General features: G+C 30.0%; 3 protein-coding genes across 15 annotated transcripts; 1 reads left to right on the forward strand and 2 right to left on the reverse strand.

The window, feature by feature from the left end:
- Positions 1-530: 530 nt before the first annotated feature.
- Positions 531-11,224, reverse strand: LOC117219411 (uncharacterized). Of its 8 annotated transcripts, none has more exons than XM_076519401.1 (9): positions 11,066-11,224; positions 10,709-10,789; positions 9,905-9,928; positions 9,073-9,415; positions 8,254-8,571; positions 7,934-8,168; positions 7,011-7,145; positions 6,666-6,722; positions 531-1,621 (listed from the first exon to the last, which is right to left on the reverse strand). In XM_076519401.1, exons 2-9 carry the CDS (start codon positions 10,721-10,723, stop codon positions 1,606-1,608), a joined length of 1,143 nt encoding a protein of 380 aa, XP_076375516.1. In that variant the 5' UTR covers positions 10,724-10,789; positions 11,066-11,224; the 3' UTR covers positions 531-1,605. The 8 variants fall into 8 exon arrangements, with proteins under 8 accessions (XP_076375516.1, XP_076375519.1, XP_076375518.1 ...); XM_076519404.1 differs by lacking the exon at positions 531-1,621 and adding an exon at positions 3,334-4,158 and having other exon boundaries at positions 8,254-8,529; positions 9,136-9,415; XM_076519403.1 differs by lacking the exon at positions 531-1,621 and adding an exon at positions 3,334-4,158 and having other exon boundaries at positions 9,136-9,415.
- A 425-nt stretch (positions 11,225-11,649) lies between these two features.
- Positions 11,650-15,860, forward strand: AlaRS-m (alanine--tRNA ligase, mitochondrial). Its single transcript, XM_033468519.2, has 12 exons — positions 11,650-12,203; positions 12,278-12,451; positions 12,513-12,853; positions 12,942-13,217; positions 13,283-13,427; positions 13,487-13,659; positions 13,722-14,050; positions 14,120-14,351; positions 14,422-14,817; positions 14,904-15,254; positions 15,326-15,503; positions 15,597-15,860. The coding sequence occupies exons 1-12, from the start codon at positions 12,012-12,014 to the stop codon at positions 15,807-15,809; spliced, it is 3,000 nt and encodes a 999-aa protein (XP_033324410.2). The 5' UTR covers positions 11,650-12,011; the 3' UTR covers positions 15,810-15,860.
- On the reverse strand, positions 15,726-19,463 carry LOC117219391 (protein tyrosine phosphatase, mitochondrial 1). 6 transcript variants are annotated; one of them, XM_076519410.1, is made up of 8 exons: positions 19,128-19,267; positions 18,929-19,013; positions 18,790-18,854; positions 16,684-16,826; positions 16,459-16,539; positions 16,105-16,341; positions 15,866-16,033; positions 15,726-15,786 (listed from the first exon to the last, which is right to left on the reverse strand). In XM_076519410.1, the coding sequence occupies exons 3-7, from the start codon at positions 18,836-18,838 to the stop codon at positions 15,905-15,907; spliced, it is 639 nt and encodes a 212-aa protein (XP_076375525.1). In that variant the 5' UTR covers positions 18,839-18,854; positions 18,929-19,013; positions 19,128-19,267; the 3' UTR covers positions 15,726-15,786; positions 15,866-15,904. The 6 variants fall into 6 exon arrangements, with proteins under 6 accessions (XP_076375525.1, XP_033324423.2, XP_033324419.2 ...); XM_033468532.2 differs by lacking the exon at positions 15,726-15,786 and having other exon boundaries at positions 15,853-16,033; XM_033468528.2 differs by lacking the exons at positions 15,726-15,786; positions 15,866-16,033; positions 16,105-16,341; ... (1 more) ...; positions 16,684-16,826; positions 19,128-19,267 and adding an exon at positions 19,343-19,463 and having other exon boundaries at positions 17,661-18,854.
- Between the last annotated feature and the right edge of the window lie 67 nt (positions 19,464-19,530).

The raw sequence follows: 19,530 nt of genomic DNA on the forward strand, positions 1-19,530 counted from the left end.
CAAATCTCAAAATCAGAGAGTATACCTTTCACGAAGGTTAAAAACATAATAATAGATAAAGATAAAATTAAGAAAAACAATTAGTTTATAAGTATTAAATTTTAAATAAAACTACAGTATTATGTTTATAAGAAAGATTTTTATTGTTTGAAAATGGAAATGTGGCAGTAAGTTTAATATCTTTCTTTCCTTTTAAAGAGTTGCCCTTAATGTGTCAGGTTTTACAGAAACATTCTATGATTAGAAAAATACAAAATTTTTATTTTAAAACTCAATTGAATAAATAAACATAAGTATGTTTCAGTGTACATTTGACTAATAAAGAGATAAGATATTTCTTATTTTAATAAAATATGAAATAAAACGTTTTTGTTTTTTTCTTGAAAATTATTCAATGTGAAACAATTCAATATTTGATAACGAAAAGAATATTATTAAATAAGAATCCCCAGACATTATTATCAAAGAATCCCCAACGATCAGATTTCTCGTATCTTTTACTTTTGTAGGATTAATTAATGTATGACATATTTAGTATTACATTCTGTATTTCATTTTATTTAAATAGTACAGTTATAATCTCGTTCATAGAAAAGTACCGCTTGTACAGTATGGTAAAACTTATATTTCTTAAGAGAACGTGAAGTCTATTTGGATCAGTCTATAAGTTAGTGCGGTTTTAATTTCGATTTAAATTTTCCGCATAATAATTGCCTAACAATTATGTCTCCTACGTCATTCGAAAGCTTTGGTTTTCTCCTGTTATGCGACTGTTTATTTATTCGTTCCATGCGAGTAATAAAGTGATTAATTTTATGAAAACTATGGAGTGCCAAGGTAACAAGAATGAACATCATCGACATATTTTGCTGTACGATTAATTCTTGTTCACTTGACACTCTATAGTTTTTAAAAAATTAATCACTTTATTACGAATTTAATCGTACAGCAAAACATATCGGAGATGTTCATTCTTGTTAACTTGATAATCCATAGTTTTCAAAAAATTAGTCACTTTATTACTCACATGGAACGAATAAGTAAACAATCGCATAACAGAAGAAAATTAAAGCTTTTGAATAATGTATGAGACATGCTCGTTAGGCAATTTTATTATGCGAAAAATTTAAATCGAAATTAAAAGCGCATGTGAACTTATGGATCAATCCAATATTACGATAAGATATAATTGAGAAATTAATTTATTATAATCCACAAAGAATCAAGAATTGAATACATGTTTCTCTCAGTACGAAAATGTTACAATTTATCGTTGAATCTTCACATATTATCTTGTGAGGGTTTGTAACATTTTTGCAAATTAGTAATTCAAGATATATAAGTACTTCTTTGCTTTGAAATGATACATATTATTGATAAAGCTAACGGGATATAAAAGTAAAAACGTTTCTGTGTTAATGTTAGAATAAAAAGCAATAGAATTTCTTACACTTTAATGGCTACAAATATAATCCTTTTTTCTTCTTTTGATTCGTCTTCTTCTCTTGCCTTCCATCGCAAGCTAAGTCCACCAACCTGAGTATAGGAAGGTATAATAGGACTCATACTTCCAGTTAGAGTTCATCTCATAGTCCAGTTGTATCCTCATCCCGCTTGTAATCTATTAAAAAAATTATATTATTTGCTGCTTAGGGTTTAAGAAAAGAATATACAAATTGTGATAAAATCTTAAACCAAGTGAAATTTGGTAACTCAATATATTACTAATTCATGTGAAAAATGTTTTCACAGAAATATAATTTGTTCTAATTCCATCTTGTTACTTGTAAAAAATTGTAATATTTTAAAAAATCGTCTTACTAAGTATCTATTAATATTGTTAGAGTGCCAGAAAGTAGTTAGAAATTTGTTTCTATATGTAATATATGAAATCAAAATAATAGCAGCAAGTAAAGTATTTTATTGACGACGTTACTTAGATTCATGTGTGATATGTTCAACTTGTAAAACAATATTATAGCAACATGCAGTATTGCATTACAGTACTCGTGTGTGCTACAATATTATTTCACTGTGTATGAATATATTTTAAAATATAGTTCAAGAAATTACGAATGACCCACATAAATATCTAAATGCTGGGATCAAAATTAAAAATATTCAAACATAGCATTACTTGGAGAAGGCTGGATTGAACTTGAAAGAATACTGATCTAATCTGTTAAGAGATGGAATTAAAACTGACGCGTATTAAATGCTAAAAGCAATCGCTATCGCAGCATCATCGCAACGGTATTTTCACAATCGACGATTATAACATTTCCGACAGTTTTCTACCGTGAATTTTAGTGTCCGCAATATACGACTGATATCTAGACACATTGTGTCTATTTGTTTCTTCAGTTTATTCATATATATGTATAGATATATATATATATATACACACATGTATGTATATATATTATTTTGTTGCTTAAACGGGCAAAGAGTAAAGGGCGCACGCGTTGAACATACCTTCTGTTTAAATTCAAAGCACCGCCAGCTTTGAGCGCAAACGCAATTTGTAGCACGTAATCCGCATATCGAAGCTTGCACTATTCACCAGAGTGTCGCGTCTACGGGCCACACGCATAAGTTTCTTCAATAATCTGACGTTGATATGCCACCAGGATTCGAAGTGCGGTGCGCTTACGCGGGTTCGTCGCACAATTCAAGATTACGCTGTCTGAGTATAACACATGTAGATTCCATCAAACTTCAATCAACGTTCTACATTTCAGAATGCCTTGTTTTATTCAATTGTCTAAATAATTTTATGAATTCTTTTTAAAATACAATGCACCACAACCATTTTGTGATATTAAATAAATGTCACTTGTATTAATGCAAGCATTAGGAAGCAAATACACAAATTATTTTTAAAGATATCGAAGACGACAATGTTTGTTTCGAAACTAAAAGAATGGATTAAAGAATAAGAATTATTCAGTTCTTATCATTTAAATATAAAACAAAACAGTTCTATAATGTAGAACGTCTTTAAAATAATGATTATGTGTACCACATTTGCACGCACGCTGATTATTCTTAGTTGATTCGCTGGAAGACAGCAAATCTCATGTCTAATGAGTCACATTTCACCAGATCTTGCGTTTAAACGACTTCGATGATCCCCTTCTGTGTAGTAACTAATCAGCATTGTGTGTTTTAACGAAGAGGAAATTTAATAAAAGCTTCTTGCTTGGGACGCAAAAATCATAGTGCAATCAATGCAAACAATCTAATAGATTGATTTTACCAAAGTATTATGTACTAAGAAATCGCAAATAAGGAGTTGATATAAACTTTCAAAGTATGTAGCCGAAAGAGGAGTTAAAGTCGTATTCGTTTTAGTTTTATTTTTCATTCCGTCAAGGTACATTGACAACTTCAGCAAACACGTTTTGTTGCTTTATTAATGAACATTTAAAACATTATCCAAGTTCTTACGTGTAAAAAAAGATTATACAGCATATTTTTTTCTTTGCTTAATAGCCTAAGTCACCATTATTGTTGATGTAAATAATAATTAACTTATAACGAAAGAATCATCTATTCTAGAATATGTGTAATTATTGTGTGACTTAAGATAGATAAAAATTGATAATATTTCAACCCATACGAAGTTGGGTTGTACCACTACTAGAGAGAGAAAGAGAGAAAAAGTGAGAAAAAGAAAACAAAATATAGGAAATACCAGAGGAAGGAACTACGAATACAAATCGCACAAAAAAAATACCCACTATATGTATATGTTTGCTGGAAAAAAATGAACGACACAGAAAATTCCTTGTATGATACCATGGTACAATTCTTTATCTCAATTTTCGATTTACGATCATCTTCTTCTTTGAAGAATCTTAACTTGCGTTTCAATTATTGATTATGTTACTCATTGATACTTCTCATTCTTACCGTACCTTAAGTTAGCGTTTAAACGTTAGATCTATCGTGTATCTATCATTATACATAGTATCGTATGTAATGGTATGGACTCTGTATGTCGGACGCAGGGCAGTTCCTAGGTATTCGATTCCGTAAGCGAACGACCACCACTAAACAGGCATTTTTTTAAGGGAGCCTTTCGCATGCGCTTTAGTATTTGCTTTAGTACGCTTTTAGTACCTCGGTGGCATCGCGTCTGCCGGACCTGGGAAGCTAAAAGGTCAAAAAAATGAAAAATCGCACAATTAATTCCTCTTTGATCGCCGCAAGCGGCGCAATAGGCTGGAAAGTATAAGATGTAACACTGATATGCACGAATAGACCAGAAATTCTTTATTTCGTCGTTGATTTAATCTTGTCGCTGAAGATACTAAGGAAACCTGATGCCTTTTTATTGTCTCCGTCGCAACGCATGGACACACATTTGCCAAATAATACAACTTCCAGACCCAGATAAAATACTATACCACTATAAGCACTTATTCAGATAATACCCGTTAAACGAGTACTATTGGAGTAAGTACTATATTATATATTACTGCCCTATTGACAAACATTAGAAAAGTTACGAAAATTGATAAATCACTCGTACGAGAACTGGTAATGGAAGATTATCAATCCCTTGAAATTACTCTTACTGACTGTGCCCAGGTCTGATAAGTTGTCACACGTTGAAAGTCATTTTATCGCTGCATCCAAGCATCTTTCGCCATTGTCGCAAGAGCGTATAAAAGACAATTTCAGCGGCTGTTAATGTATTTTCGATTCACGACTCGCGTTCTCAAACATATGAAAGAAAAATTTCACTATAAATGTTGAAAATGTTCTTCACCATAGATTGTTTGAAACGGGCGCAATAGGAATATCGCAACGCAATCGTTAGCAACCCGAGTCCCAGCTGTGGACATATAGATCTTGAAACAGAATACACGTTTCTCCACCATGAGTGTGTTTCAAGTGAAATCAAAATCATCAACCGCACGCATCTTCAAAACACATATATGCTGCTCAGAGGCGCAGTGTGTTATAACGCATTATGCTTCGATTACGACAAAACGCAACTAACTTCGATCTCGACGACGCTCAATTCGCGCATTTTTACCGCAGAGTACATAAAAGAAGAGAGGTAGTAATTAATTAATAAAGTTCCCGTAACAAGTATAAATACTTCCATAATCATTCCATCTTTATTTTGTCGATGTAACAAAATATTCTTGTGAACATTTTAATTTATTTAATTAATGAAGAATGAAATGAGTCAATAAAATTTTATAATATAGATTATAAACATAGGTTTACCACTAGTTATTTACGTGATTCTTGGAATCAAAAAGATAGTTACTTTTGAATATATTATTTGTATATAAAATAGTATCTCATTGAAATTTAAAAACGGTGTTTGATAACTATTTCTGAAAAATAACGGTTTATCAAGTGTTTTTTTTTTAATTTTTGATAAAATTATTTAATATTCATTATTAGATCAATATTAAATAATTTTATCAAAAATATTTATACAAGACAATAATTTTCGATGGAATGAGTACATAAAAAGTTTTTTTGATAGCAATTGGTTGGAATGAGAAAAAAAATTAAAAAATGATGTTTATTCAATTTTTTTATCTGAACCCATAACGAAAATTTAAAAAATGTATTTTGTAAATCTCGGTAACTTATATACATGCTGAAAATTTTATCGAAATCGGTTCATCTTGACAGTTTCTCACGAATTTCAAGCAAAAACAGGTAATTTTTACATCTTTCGGTGACTGTAGCTTGACTATGTGTCAACCGATTTCGATGAAATTTTCAGCATGGATATAAATTACCGAGATGCACAAAATGCATTTTTTTTTAATTTCTTTATCATTCCAATCAATTGCAATCTAAAAAATTTGTTTTATGCTCATTTCATGAAAAACTAGTTGGTCTAACATCTCAAAAATATTCAAGTACTTCGAACCAATTTAAAAAAAAGTTATTCCGTTTAAAAACGGAACGTTATATAGTATATAACGTATATAACGTATATATAGGTTTATACGTCTAGTATCATTCTTTAACACACATAAAATTAACATTTTAGGAAAAACGTTTTTATAAAGTAGGAAATTTTCATAAATATATATTTGAAAAATGTTCTACTGATTCCCCATCATTAAAGATGTATTTCCATACCAGTACATTGTGCAACAATAACTGTCAACATTAATTACTTTATCATTTTTAGATAATTCATTAATTAAATAAATAAGTATGTATACTGCATTAATCTTCAAGTATGTCAAAAAATACAAGAACAAAATTTCTAAATAGTAAATTCATTAACTGCCTCCGTTCTCCTTTACACTCAACATTAGAAAAATTGCAGGACAGTTACTTTGATTTTTTCGACAATAAGAAATGAATTGTATGTCGTCGCATACACAAGAATACGCTTCCTATAATCAAAGGACATACCCAACATCGCGCTAAGTGTCACACCTTATACTTTTACAGAAAATGTTTAGCCTATATCGATCCGCATGAAACGTGAGTACACTGAGATAGATCAGTGTTTACCGAATAAAAACGTTGCGCAAAAAGAGCGTGGTCGCATAATTAACGAACGATCATTCGCAGAAATTAATTGTCGCTCTTCAACGCTGTGACATCACTTTGGAAAACGCAGTTGTGTAAAGTGTAATAATTAAAAATAAACAAGGGAGAATAGGACTTACCGTCCACCACCACGCGGGGGACCATAAGCATCTGGTCTGTCGTATCCTTCGGTATAACTATAATTAAAAGTAAATGATTATTTCGTGTTACTTAAAAAGTAGAAATCAAAATAAATACGTACACAGATACGTATGTTATGTAATTACATAAAAAATACTATAGACTTTCCTCAATAAGAACTTGCTACACAAATTGCTACATAACTTGCTATATAAATTTTTGACAAATAATAATTGAAAAAATTGTTACGTTGACTCGAGATATCAATGATAAGAGGTAAAAGAAAAATCAAAAATAATAAACACTTGGTAGTACTGCATAAATAAATATGAAGTGAAACTTACCCTCCACCAACAGGCGGATATCCACCACTGGGGACGGCACTGCCAGGTCTTCTACTAAACATATCTGGTTGTGGTCCAGGACCAGTGCTGTAACTAGGCGCCCCAGTGCTGTAGCTAGGTCCAGTACTCATTGGCCTGTTAAACGGAGGCATATCATTAACAGGGGGACCATCCCTCCTGTCATAGGCCATCGAAGTTGCCTGACTTACCCCCCCGGGCCCACCCATCATATCCCCAGGCCCGCCCGGATAACCCCTGTCATACACAATTGGAATATGTTAACTTATTTTCATTCTATCCTGGATAATGCACCAAAATTTATTGCTCAAGCAATATTAATCTAAGATATATTGGACTTAGAAAGATTACATTAGAGAGTAGAAGCATCACAGGTTAGAATAAAAATTAAGTTTCAATTCATAATTGTTCTCAGATTTTTAGAAAACTAAAATATTTGCTTTTCTAAACACTTGATTTTTTCTTTAACATGTTGAGAACAAGTGAATCAATATCGATTCACAAACGGAATTCATATTTGAAACGATAGTGACAATGACAAGCATAAAGTTTAGAAAGGAACTGCACGTTGAAACTGAACTCAGAAGCTGAAAAGTAAGTGCTGCGGTGTCAATCATTACCGATTATGGGAATTTTATTTACACTTTTGCTCATCTTGAAACTCAGTTCTGAAACTGTCCTGAACGTGTTAAAGACATTTTTCAAAAATTTATTTGTGAAACAGGTATAATACATATCTTGCACTTTATAGTCTATGCTAACTTAAACTTTCGTTACCTAAATTAGTATTTCAGAAAATACCATCACGTTATAATCTATTGAAACATATTAGTGAAAATTGATTTTATGTAAAATTATAAAATTAAATCTAAAACTGGAAATGTATATAATGTAGATTACTTTACCAGTGGCTTTCATCATATCCTACATCTGAGTACCCTGTCCCATACCCAGTAGTGGCAACAGCACCACCACCATTTCTCATAGGGCCAGTCGCAGTTCGATCATAATCATTTCTAGCTGTATAATCAACTGTGCGATTTGCACCGAAATTGTCAGTACGTCCATAATCCATAGGACCAGGTGCACCACGATTAAAATCTCCAGTCATTCCACCTCCAACTACTGCAAATGGAAATTCTTTGTATTAAAATAATAATACTTTTGTATGTTATCATAAAAATATAACAAGGTTTTACTTAATAAAACCTACCACAAGGATTACCATAATCTGTTCTAGCTCCAAAATCTGCAGCGCGGGTATAGTCCGCAGTTCGACCATAATCGGCGGTGGCAGTTGGTCCATATCCTCCGACGGCTCCAGTCGCTGGTCCATATCCTCCTCCCATTCCTGGTGCTGTTGAAGTGTATCCCATTGCCGCGCTTCCCACGTTTTGTCCATACGCTCCACGATCGGTGTACCCAGTTCCAAAGTCTGCTCCACGTCCACTAAAGTCTCCAGCGCCACGATTGTAATCGGTGTACCCCGTTGCGACGCCACCTGCAGCAGATCCATCGTAACCAACGAGTTGGATCGGAAGAACTGTAAAGCATGCCGAGATATCCAGTTGATTTTTTAGTCTGCATTAAAAACACGTATCATGTATTAAGTATCACATCACTTTCTCATTGTGACTAATTGCTTTAAACCATGCTTTAAACTAATTGCTTTTTACACTAATGAATTATGTAATTATATTGATTCTTTATATTAAAAAGACATGTTTACATTAGTGCAAAAAAACAATATGTATTAACAAATTTAACCCTCTGCGGTCCAAAGTATTTCTTTCCTTTTATTTTAGAATTTGCTATAATATTGAATATACCCACATGGGGATTTAGAACAGCTGGGAAATAATACAACCATACTACAATGAAAATCAGCAAAATAAATAACTATTAATGTAAAAATCAAAGTCGAGTCTGGCTCGACACAGAATTGCAAAGGGTTAATAAAGTCATAAAGATTGTAGAAAGATATTGATAACAATGAGAAAGTAGTTTCATTAAAGTAAAAAATTATAAAAATTTGTATACTAACCTCTTCTATCATTGTATGGTCCAGGACGAGCGTCTCTACCACCGTCTCGTCCTCCTCTACCACCTCTCATTGGTCCACCTCTTCTGTCTCCATCCCTGCGTCCTCCTCCTGCGCCTCGTGATTTCCCAGTTGACTGTTCCACATTGATTGTCGCCCCTTTGAAGTTGGAATTGTGAAGAGCTTTGATCGCTGCCGCTGCATCTTCCTCTCGGGCCATGTGGACAAATCCATACCGATTCATGACATCGCATTCCGTTACTTCGCCAAAACGTAAAAATAATTGTCGCAACTCATCGTTGCGACAATTCTCTGGTAACCGACCCACAAATATTTTTGTTTTCCTCTGGAAAATTTAAATGTGTGGTTAGTCATAATTCTTTATTATATTTATATGTTTATATATATATATATATATATATATATATATATATATATATATATATATATGTATAAATATAATTATAATACATGTACTTATAAATGACACTATTCAAATAAAAAAAATATTTTATAAATTTTTGTATCCCTAAATTCGACCATACTTTTGTTCATCAAAAGCATGGTGTCTGTTTGAGATTTAATCTTGCTCAAATTATATCATAGAATTACAAAAATCATACAATAATGATAATGTAATGTTAGTGAGCTTATTAATTTAAAAATTGTTTTAGTTTAATAAAGTATATAAATAAAATTAAGAATTATAAATTACATACCTATAATGTTTATATTTTTTGTTAAATACAGAAAATATTATACACAATGTACAAATAATTAAATTATTAAATGATACAAGATAATAAATACAATTTACTATTAGCATTGTTCTTACCGGTTGATTAGATGAAACCATTTTCTGAAAATAGAAAAAATGTTATAATCATTATTTTATATTTATTTTTACTATTCTATTAAATAATTTTAATTCTATATTATAAACTAATTCAGATATAATGCTAAATGTATTATAGCCTAATATCTCCAAAAATATGATATAAATGTTTTCGTCTAATTTTTAATCTTTTTAATTCAGAAAGCCAAATCGTAAATAGAAAGAATATATGATATATTTTGCAAATATTTGTATTTGTAGCATATTTTTATATATATATGACTATAAACATTTGATATAAGACCAAGTGATAATTAAGAAATAATGCAAAAAGAATAACTAATTTAATATTTTATATAATTTGAGCACAAACATATTAACTTAAATAAAATTTATTTTCCAATGCTCTTTTTTGTATTATTTTCAAATATCAAAGAGAGAAAAGTTGTTTAGATATATAGTAGAAATATAAAATAGTATTTCAAATAGTTACAGAATCTCCTTGAATACTTATTAAAAATGAATACCTATGGGAGAAATGGTTACATGTAAGTATAATATGCATTTCCTTGAAACTACCTGAAATGGAGAAACTATAGCATTTCAAGAATATTAATAACAAGTAAGGTTCATAAAATTACTAATTTAATTTTTCTGTAAGACCAAGTGGCTTACAGAATGAATCAAATAATTATTGAAAATTTTTTTAAAGAAATTAGAAAATTTAATATTCTTTAAAGATAATGCTAAAAAGTTTTTGACCTTATATCGAAAATAAATTAGTAGAAAAAATTGTTTAAAAACCTGTTCGGTGTCCATATTCCGGGAAACGCAAAGACGCTTATATATTTTTCAAGGCCACAAAAGTTTTCAGATTTTCGATCACTTAAATTAAAAAAAAAACAATTTTGTATTGTCCGCGTACATATAATTTGTAGTTAATAGTATCGCGAGATTTACAGAATGTATGGAGAACTGAATTTCGAGAAAATGGTACACTATGAAACGAAGTATACAACGCAAAAGAAGTCTAAAAACAACCGGCCCTTGGCGTGCCCTAGTAAGTAATGGTACGCGAGTCTCTTCGTAATTCGAACTCTAACATTCTTTGAGATTTTTTTACCAACGAATATTTTACTAGGAAATTATAGTGATACTTACATGTTGTTGCGACGTTTTGGCGAAATGAAATTAAAGTAAAAAGAGAAGAAACTTTCGTGACGCTAACAGCGAAACGAGGTACGAAATGGCGTCAATGACTTCCACCTTGAACACTTTTGACGGAAAACGATAAGGTTTGTGCTACATACTACCACTTTTGACGCAGTAACGAAAAAGTCACTAGATATTTTATATAATAAGGCATGTTTGCATAATACATATATTTATACATATTTTTATAATATAGATACATAAATATAATTAATGTGCTATTTATATAAACTTGTTCGATCACTTCAAATAACAATTATTAGCTACTGTTATTCATTAAATGTACATACCATAATGAGACCTACTCCTGACATCTCAAGGCCATAGCTTGAGCCGTTAGCAAGGTTTAATATAGAAATTTTCTTTGCTCTGATTGGTTGACGATTCACTGCTAAGATAAGATGCACTGCGGATTGAATGCACAGTAAAATGGTGGGGATGTGCGCGTCTGCTTAGGGAGTAAGAAAAGCGTGCAAGAGTAGGTGCCATGCCTTGTTATGCTATGCCATGTATATTTCTATTTCAAGGTTTCCGCTTACATTCTCATTTCACAGTATAGAATGCCTTATAATGCGTTTCCATTAAATATTATGCACTGTTAACAAACTAAATATTTATTACCAAATTCTTATAAATTAATTCAAATGCAATTTGTATATTTCACATATATTATTTCATATAAAATTTCTAAAAAATGTATACTTGGTAGTACACGACAGAAGTGTACTTGGTAGTTTCAAGACAAAATTAGGGTAATTGAAATAGAAGCACTTGAAAGTTAAAAATGGTCTATAAAAGCTTTAACTAAACTATGTTGCATTTAATATTATTATAAATATAAATATATAACGATAAATACTTAAAACATTGCTTTAAATTGAGAATATTTTGTAATATGAATGTTACTTTGCTAAATCGATTATACAGTTCCAATACTTCCAATTCTATTAAATGGAATTCAAGATTGATCAGAAATGAATTTCTAAATTATTTTAAAGACAATTTAGAGCATACTTTTATACGATCAAGTCCAGTTACACCGCTCAATGATTCTTCAATTCCATTTGTAAATGCTGGCATGAATCAAGTACATATGAATTTTGAAAACTATTTAGATTAATATATGTAACAATAATAATTATTTATATATATTCTTTTAAGTTTAAGGGAATCTTTTTGAATTATTATGATCCACCTGCAACAAAAGTTACAAATTCTCAAAAGTGTATTAGAATTAGTGGAAAGCATAATGATCTCAGCATAGTTGGAAATGATACTTACCATCATACATTCTTTGAAATGTTAGGAAATTGGTCTTTTGGGGATTATTTTAAGGTATTTCTCCTTCTGTAAGAAATGAAGAGAAAAAAGCTAAACAAAAGTTCATATTTTGCAGGAGGAAGCTTGTCTTTATGCATGGAATTTGTTGACAAAGCATTATGGTATTAAAGAAAGTAGTTTGTATGTAACATACTTTGGTGGAAATAAGCAGTTAGCATTAGAGCCAGATTTAGAATGTAGAGATATCTGGTTAAATATTGGTGTTACCAAAGATAAAGTTTTGCCATTTAATATACAAGATAACTTTTGGGAAATGGGAGTTTGCGGACCATGTGGTCCTTGTACAGAAATACATATAGATCATAAAAATCATGTATCAAGTCAATCTATGAGAGTTAATAGAGGATACTCAGATCTCACAGAGTTATGGAATATAGTTTTTATACAATATGAACGGTATGTGGTACATAATTAACATAGAGATCATTATTTTTATAATGAACTAATAAAAGTTGATTATTAAAATCTTATTACTATATATTAGATTAATGGATGGTACAATAATACCTCTATCAAAGCATCATGTGGACACTGGTATGGGATTTGAGAGATTAGTTGCACTTTTACAAGGGAAGAGTTCAAATTATGATACAGATCTTTTTAAACCACTTTTTGAAACTATCCAAAAGTACACAAAAGCACCAGGATATACAGGACAATTTTTTAATGATAATGATATTGATAATGGTTATAGAATAATAGCAGATCATAGTAGGATGATTACTGTTGCTTTGGCAGATGGAATGATACCGGAAGAAAAGTAAGTCACTTTAATAGTCAAGTACAATTAATGCTGTAAGTTACTATGAAGAATAACATTTTCAGTCCTAAACTTAGAAAAATTATAAGGAAAGTAATTGATACAAGTGAGAAAATATTTAAGACAGAAAACATACTTCCAGAACTTTCATATACAGTGGCAGATACTTTAGGTGACGTATATCCAGAACTGCAAACTAGTCTTAAAAAGGTAACATTATGCAAGTACGAGAAATTTGATATATTAATATAGAACTAGGTTGTATGTAGGTACAAAAAATTGTTGAATTTGAAGAAGATTTATTTAAACGATTGAGAAAAAACTCTGGTAAAGAATGGAAAAAGATAATTGAAAATAGACCTGAATTAGCATCAGTTACTGATTGGATGGCTCCTGGTTTATTAAATGCATATAAGTATCTACAAACTATAGTTAAGGATTTGTAAGTATTAAACAAAAGTCATTTTCAAAATCATTTTGTTATATATTTTGTTACTTTTATAGGAAAGCAACTAAAACGTTACCAGGAAATGTTGCTTTTAAATTGTATGATACATATGGTTTAAATGCGGAAACAATAACCGAACTTGCAGAAATTGAATCCCTACAATTTGATAAAGAAATTTTTCAAAATGAATTGCAAAATGTCAAATATCAATCAAAAATGGGTGTAGATAAGAGTACTGATATAGTTCTGAAAAGATTTATAAATCTCCTTGAAAAAAATGATGTAGCCGAAACTGATGATACATTTAAATATGAATATGTGTTTGTTGGAAATAATTATGAGTTTCCTCCAATTGAAAGTAAAATTGTAGCAATAATAGTAAATGGTAAACCTATTCATTAAAGTTGATTACATACTAAACATAATAAAAATACACATATTTAATTTATTTTAGACAATTTAATATTAAATAATACAAGTAATGCTATAAATAAAAAGATTACATTGAATAAAAAAGATGAAATTGGAATTATATTGGATAAAACAAATTGTTATTCACTAGAAGGAGGCCAAGCATCAGATCATGGGACCGTTTTCATAAATGACTTAATTTTCGACATAAATAATGTCCAAAAGAGGAACGGCTATGTTATACATTTTGGCAAACTTGTAAATGTTGATTGCAAGTGAGTCTTAAATTTAATTTTTAAAGGTCAAGAAACAAAAAACACTTAAGTATTTCCTTTCTTCATTTAGAGATTTAAATACAAAAATGAAAATTGGAGACAATTGCATGGTATCCATCAATTCTGATCGTAGAAAAGGATTAATGCAACATCATACTGCTGCACATTTGTTGAATGCGACTATGAAACAAACTTTACAAGCTGTGTATTCGCGCAATTCTGTTATTCTTCCACATACTTTGAGATATCAGTTTATTTCTTTTGGAGATAAACTATCCTTTGAGCAGATTGAACAGATTGAAAAATCCATAAATGATGTTATAGAAGCTAATGTTTTTGTTAGAACAAAAATGTTAAATTCATCTGAATTATTGGCTGAAGACTTTGTGACACTAACACCAGGAGAAGTGTATCCTTATACAGATATTCAAGTTGTAGAAATTGATACCACTGACTTAAAATCAAAGTAAGTGTTCTTGAAAATGTAATTATTCGATTAATTACTTTTCTTTATATGGTTTAAAAATAATAAATATCAAATACTTTATTTAGAGAAGCATGCTGTGGTACACATATACATAAGACTGGAATGTTGGAACACTTTTGTTTTTTAAATTATCATTCAAAAGGAGTAGCCAATTTTACTGTTAAAGGAGCTGTAGGAAAATTTGCTAGATCTGTTAGGATGACAGGGGAAAATATGCAACAAAAAATTTTGAATTTAAAAAATAAATTAAAATATGAAAAATTTGAATATGAAACATTTCAATCTATGAGCAAAAAGATAATAAATGAAATAAACGATCTTAATGAAAAAGTACCATATCTCATTAAGATAGAATGTTTAAAACAAATAGAAGATTTGAATAAAGATGTTTGGATACAAGCAAAAGAAGCAGAAAAGTAAGCATTGTAATCTACGACTACATGAAAATGTTGGAAGCTTGTTATTTATCGCACATGTAATTTTTAAGGTCTGCTATAATTTTGGAAGTTAAAGATAGACAATCAGATTTCTTCATTGTTCATTGTTTATATAATAATCCCGCGTATATATCGCTTCAAGAAATTACGTCTTCCTTCTCAAATATTCCCACATTAATTATGATATGTTACAATGGAACAATAAAAGCACGATGCTCTGTACCTCAAGTATGCAAAATATATATTTTATAAATAGCAGTAAATTTTAACATGATATAAATAAATTTTTGTATACATTTTAATAATATTTATTTACTACAGGAAGTTGCGTGCAATACGTTTAACGCACAAACGTGGATGAAAATAATACTTGAAATTTTCAATGCAGAATATGTTCCGGTCAAAGGGTCTAATCCATTATTAGTTGCTAATATGAAGTCAACAAATGTATCAAATTTGTCATCAGAAGATTTATTACTTAATGCCATTAATGCAGCAAAAAAATTTGCATCTACAAGCATAAAGAGAGTGTAAATGTATTTATTATTAAATTGTAAAATAAATGATGAAATGTGTATTATATTATTTACATGTTTATTTATATAAGTAGCATTTATTTAATAATTTTATTATTTTGTATTCTTTATATTATTTTCATAAAATATTTTAAGTGCATTCCACTGGGGTGTGTGTAGTAGTATATGGGATCTTTTTGTCTTCATATAATTTACTGCTTCTTCAGGAGTCCATCGATTTTTCTACAAATGATATTAATTTTTAATTTATAGTTCTCTTACATATAATATTTAAAATTATTCTGTCATCTAACCATCATTAAATAACAGCCTACTAATGTTGCACTACGTGTTCTTCCTGCTTTACAATGTACATAGACACTTCCAGTATAAAGGCCATCACTATTAGGAGAACATTTGTTTATCTCAGTTGATGCTTTATGAAACTCATTAATAAAGTTTACACCACATAATAATTTTTCTTGCGAAGGCGATTGAAAAATATCCGTTGTTGATAATTGTAAAAATTTCACGTTATGTGTCTGCCAGTCCTAAAAAATTATACATCATATACTATAATAGTACGTATTCGTATTTTCTCTGCAAAATAAAATTATATCATATTTAAGACTCTATACTACATATTAGTTTGAATATAAAATAAGTACCTTTCCAGTATTAGAAAACAATTTTAATTCGTAATCTTCATTCATCGAAATAACTCCCGCAATGTTTTCCTCGGATATTAACTGAAAATTTTTGAGAAATTAATTCCTCGATAATTACAAAAGCTGTTAGTTTATGTATAAAAATGTTTTCAAGAACCATGTTTTTTTATTTATTATTTCAATGATTACTACCAATTAATTTGCGACATATAGTTATATACATACCTTCCTGGTCATACCTCGGAATGGTAAAGCGCCTAATACGACGATTTCGTCAATTCTATCATACCAATTTCTCGACGAAATTTTTTCCATCAACACATTATAAAACAGTGTTGGATAAAATGTTAATCTTGCAAACATTTCTTCTAAATTTGTAATTTAACAATAATATTACTAATTTTGTTAAGCTTTAAAATTATTTAATTATATAATTATTCTAATAAGTAAATTTATATTAATACTTCGAAAATTCACGTTATTTAATTTAATTTGTTATTATTATAAGAGCTCAAAATAAAGCAGTTTGTTTTCTTCCTCAAAGTAAACGAAGAAATATATTGGCCTATTACTGGGAGAAAGTACAGGTGAACCACCTACAACACGATATCGCTACAGCGCGGTTGAAACAATGCGGAAATTTTCCTACAATGCCACAATTCTATAATGTACGTATATATATTCAAAAATACGTATTTGTAGTCTTTTTCGCTTATTCTATATTCATTATCAAGTTAAGTCAATTTTTCTTGTGAGCAGTATTAACATGCGCTTATATTTTAAGTAATATTACACTCGGTGATTCAGAGCACAATCAAAGAAAAGCTCTTCTAATTTCTTCTCTAAACGCAGTTCTTCTCTTTTCAGAACAGAATCTCAGTTTCTGTATCTTCCATAACGCGATTTCTCACAACGCGGTATTTTCAAGGAACGTATCTACCGCATTGTAGAAGGTTCACCTGTACTCATACTAAGGAAAAGTAACAGGATTTCTGTGTACTGTTGGAGGAACCATTTGTATCTGAACGGAAATTTGCGGCGCCCGATTTTAATTTAGAAAAAAGATTTTAATGTTTTATTTGTAAGTTCATATTTTCATATTTAAGTAATTAATTAAATAATCATATGTCATTGTATTCTTAAACTGAAAATTATATGTATATATATAAACTCACATAATAATGAAAGATTAATCAAGAATATTCTGTACTATATTTTATATTTTAACAGTGCAATATTTATATAAATTTTTTCACAAATAATTCGTATATGTATATTAAAAAGGTATATCTAAGTATGTTATACAAAAATAATTACACAATATCACATTATCCTTCTAATATAGTATTAAAGTATGCCTATATTTCTACAGAAATTTTGATTCTGTTAATAAATCCTCATCTAAGCAGTATTTACCTAAGTCACCTTTTCTAAATAAACTAAGAAAATACTCTGCCGCATATCTTAAATCTGGTTTTACAATACTACTTCCATCATAATTTTTCACTTTTATAGTTTTTCTTTGTTTTGCTGCGATAAATGTAAGAACATACATTATATCATCACAAGGGTTTGGTAAACCTAATTTATTTATGTATTCAAATCGTTTATTTTTATTGATCCAAAATAATAAATAATCTGCAAGTATGTCAGGGCCTACTAAATGATCCTGCATGCAACCAACTAATGCTAACTTTAGACCACAATGAATATCGTTTATTTTAGGAGTTAAAATTCCTGGTGTGTCTAAGATGTATATGTCTGGATTTGTTAATATTTTTACACGAGTCGATACAGATCTTGTGACACCAGCCACTCCACCTACTTTTACCGCTTTACTTTTAAAGAGATTATTACTTCTTAAACGATTAATTAGTGAAGATTTTCCTACATTTGGAACTCCGATAATCATCATTGCATAAGACTTTTCTTCTGCTCTATTATAACGATCTGACTCTTTAATTAATCTTTGTGCCAATGGTAGCAATTGCTTAACTCCTTCACAATGTTCATATTTAATATTAGTAAATAATACATTAACTAATCCTTTATTTTTTAATTCAGCTATTAAGGATTCCTTATACCTCATATCAGCTAAATCCACTTTGTTTAATACAAAAATATGAGGTTTTATTCCAGTTAAAGTATTAGTAAAGTCTGCATAATGTCCGGAAAGTGGAATTCTAGCATCATGAATTTCAATTATACAATCTACATTCTTTAATTCCTTCTGCATTTGTTTTATTCCTTTGCCCATATGACCAGGAAACCATTTTAATACATCTTTATCTACTATCCGAAAACTATCTCGAAACATTGGGATAACATTACCTCCTGCGATCACCATTTTCGAGCGTTTTACGACCTCCATCGACATCATTTTATTAGTATATTTTCTGTAACAATGTTTCTCATATAAATTATTTCAAATTAATTTCTCTTTATGCAATAACAGTACCAATAACAGTACCTCTTTGAAAAATATACTTGAAAAATTCCCTTCTAAGTAACCTTAATTATAATCGGTTTACTGATACACCTTTTGGATATAGTAACTGAAATTATACATAATAATATACACAGTGATTACAAAGATTGATAATAAATTTAAATATTTAAGTAACTAAATTATAACTGTATATATATTGTATACTAAAAAATAAGTGTACATGTAGCATAATACGAATGTGATTCGTTCTATCAAGAGATATTTATGTGATTAGTATTGTTTGTAGGCTACATAGTTATGTATGTAACAAACAAGTGAGTTATTTCTACTTTACTGAACTCACGGCTTTTCTATACACGCACTATACACATACACATGCCATGCTGTCTAGGACATAGTATTTACACTACAGTCAAGAAATCTAGTTCGTCTCACTTTATCGAGTTTGCGGTCTTACTCTTGTCGTGTATCCGTTCACCTGGCGCAGCATTTGAAACACGCGGCATATTTGCGAATGATGCTCAATACACATTGAGATATGTTTCGAACGTATGTGTTTGTAGGAAATGTTTTGACAAGTTGAACACGATTAGGCCTAGCTAATTATTATATCGCCCTGAATG

Source organism: Megalopta genalis, chromosome 2 (genome assembly GCF_051020955.1).
Source record: "Megalopta genalis isolate 19385.01 chromosome 2, iyMegGena1_principal, whole genome shotgun sequence".
NCBI classification, from domain to species: Eukaryota; Metazoa; Arthropoda; class Insecta; order Hymenoptera; family Halictidae; genus Megalopta; species Megalopta genalis.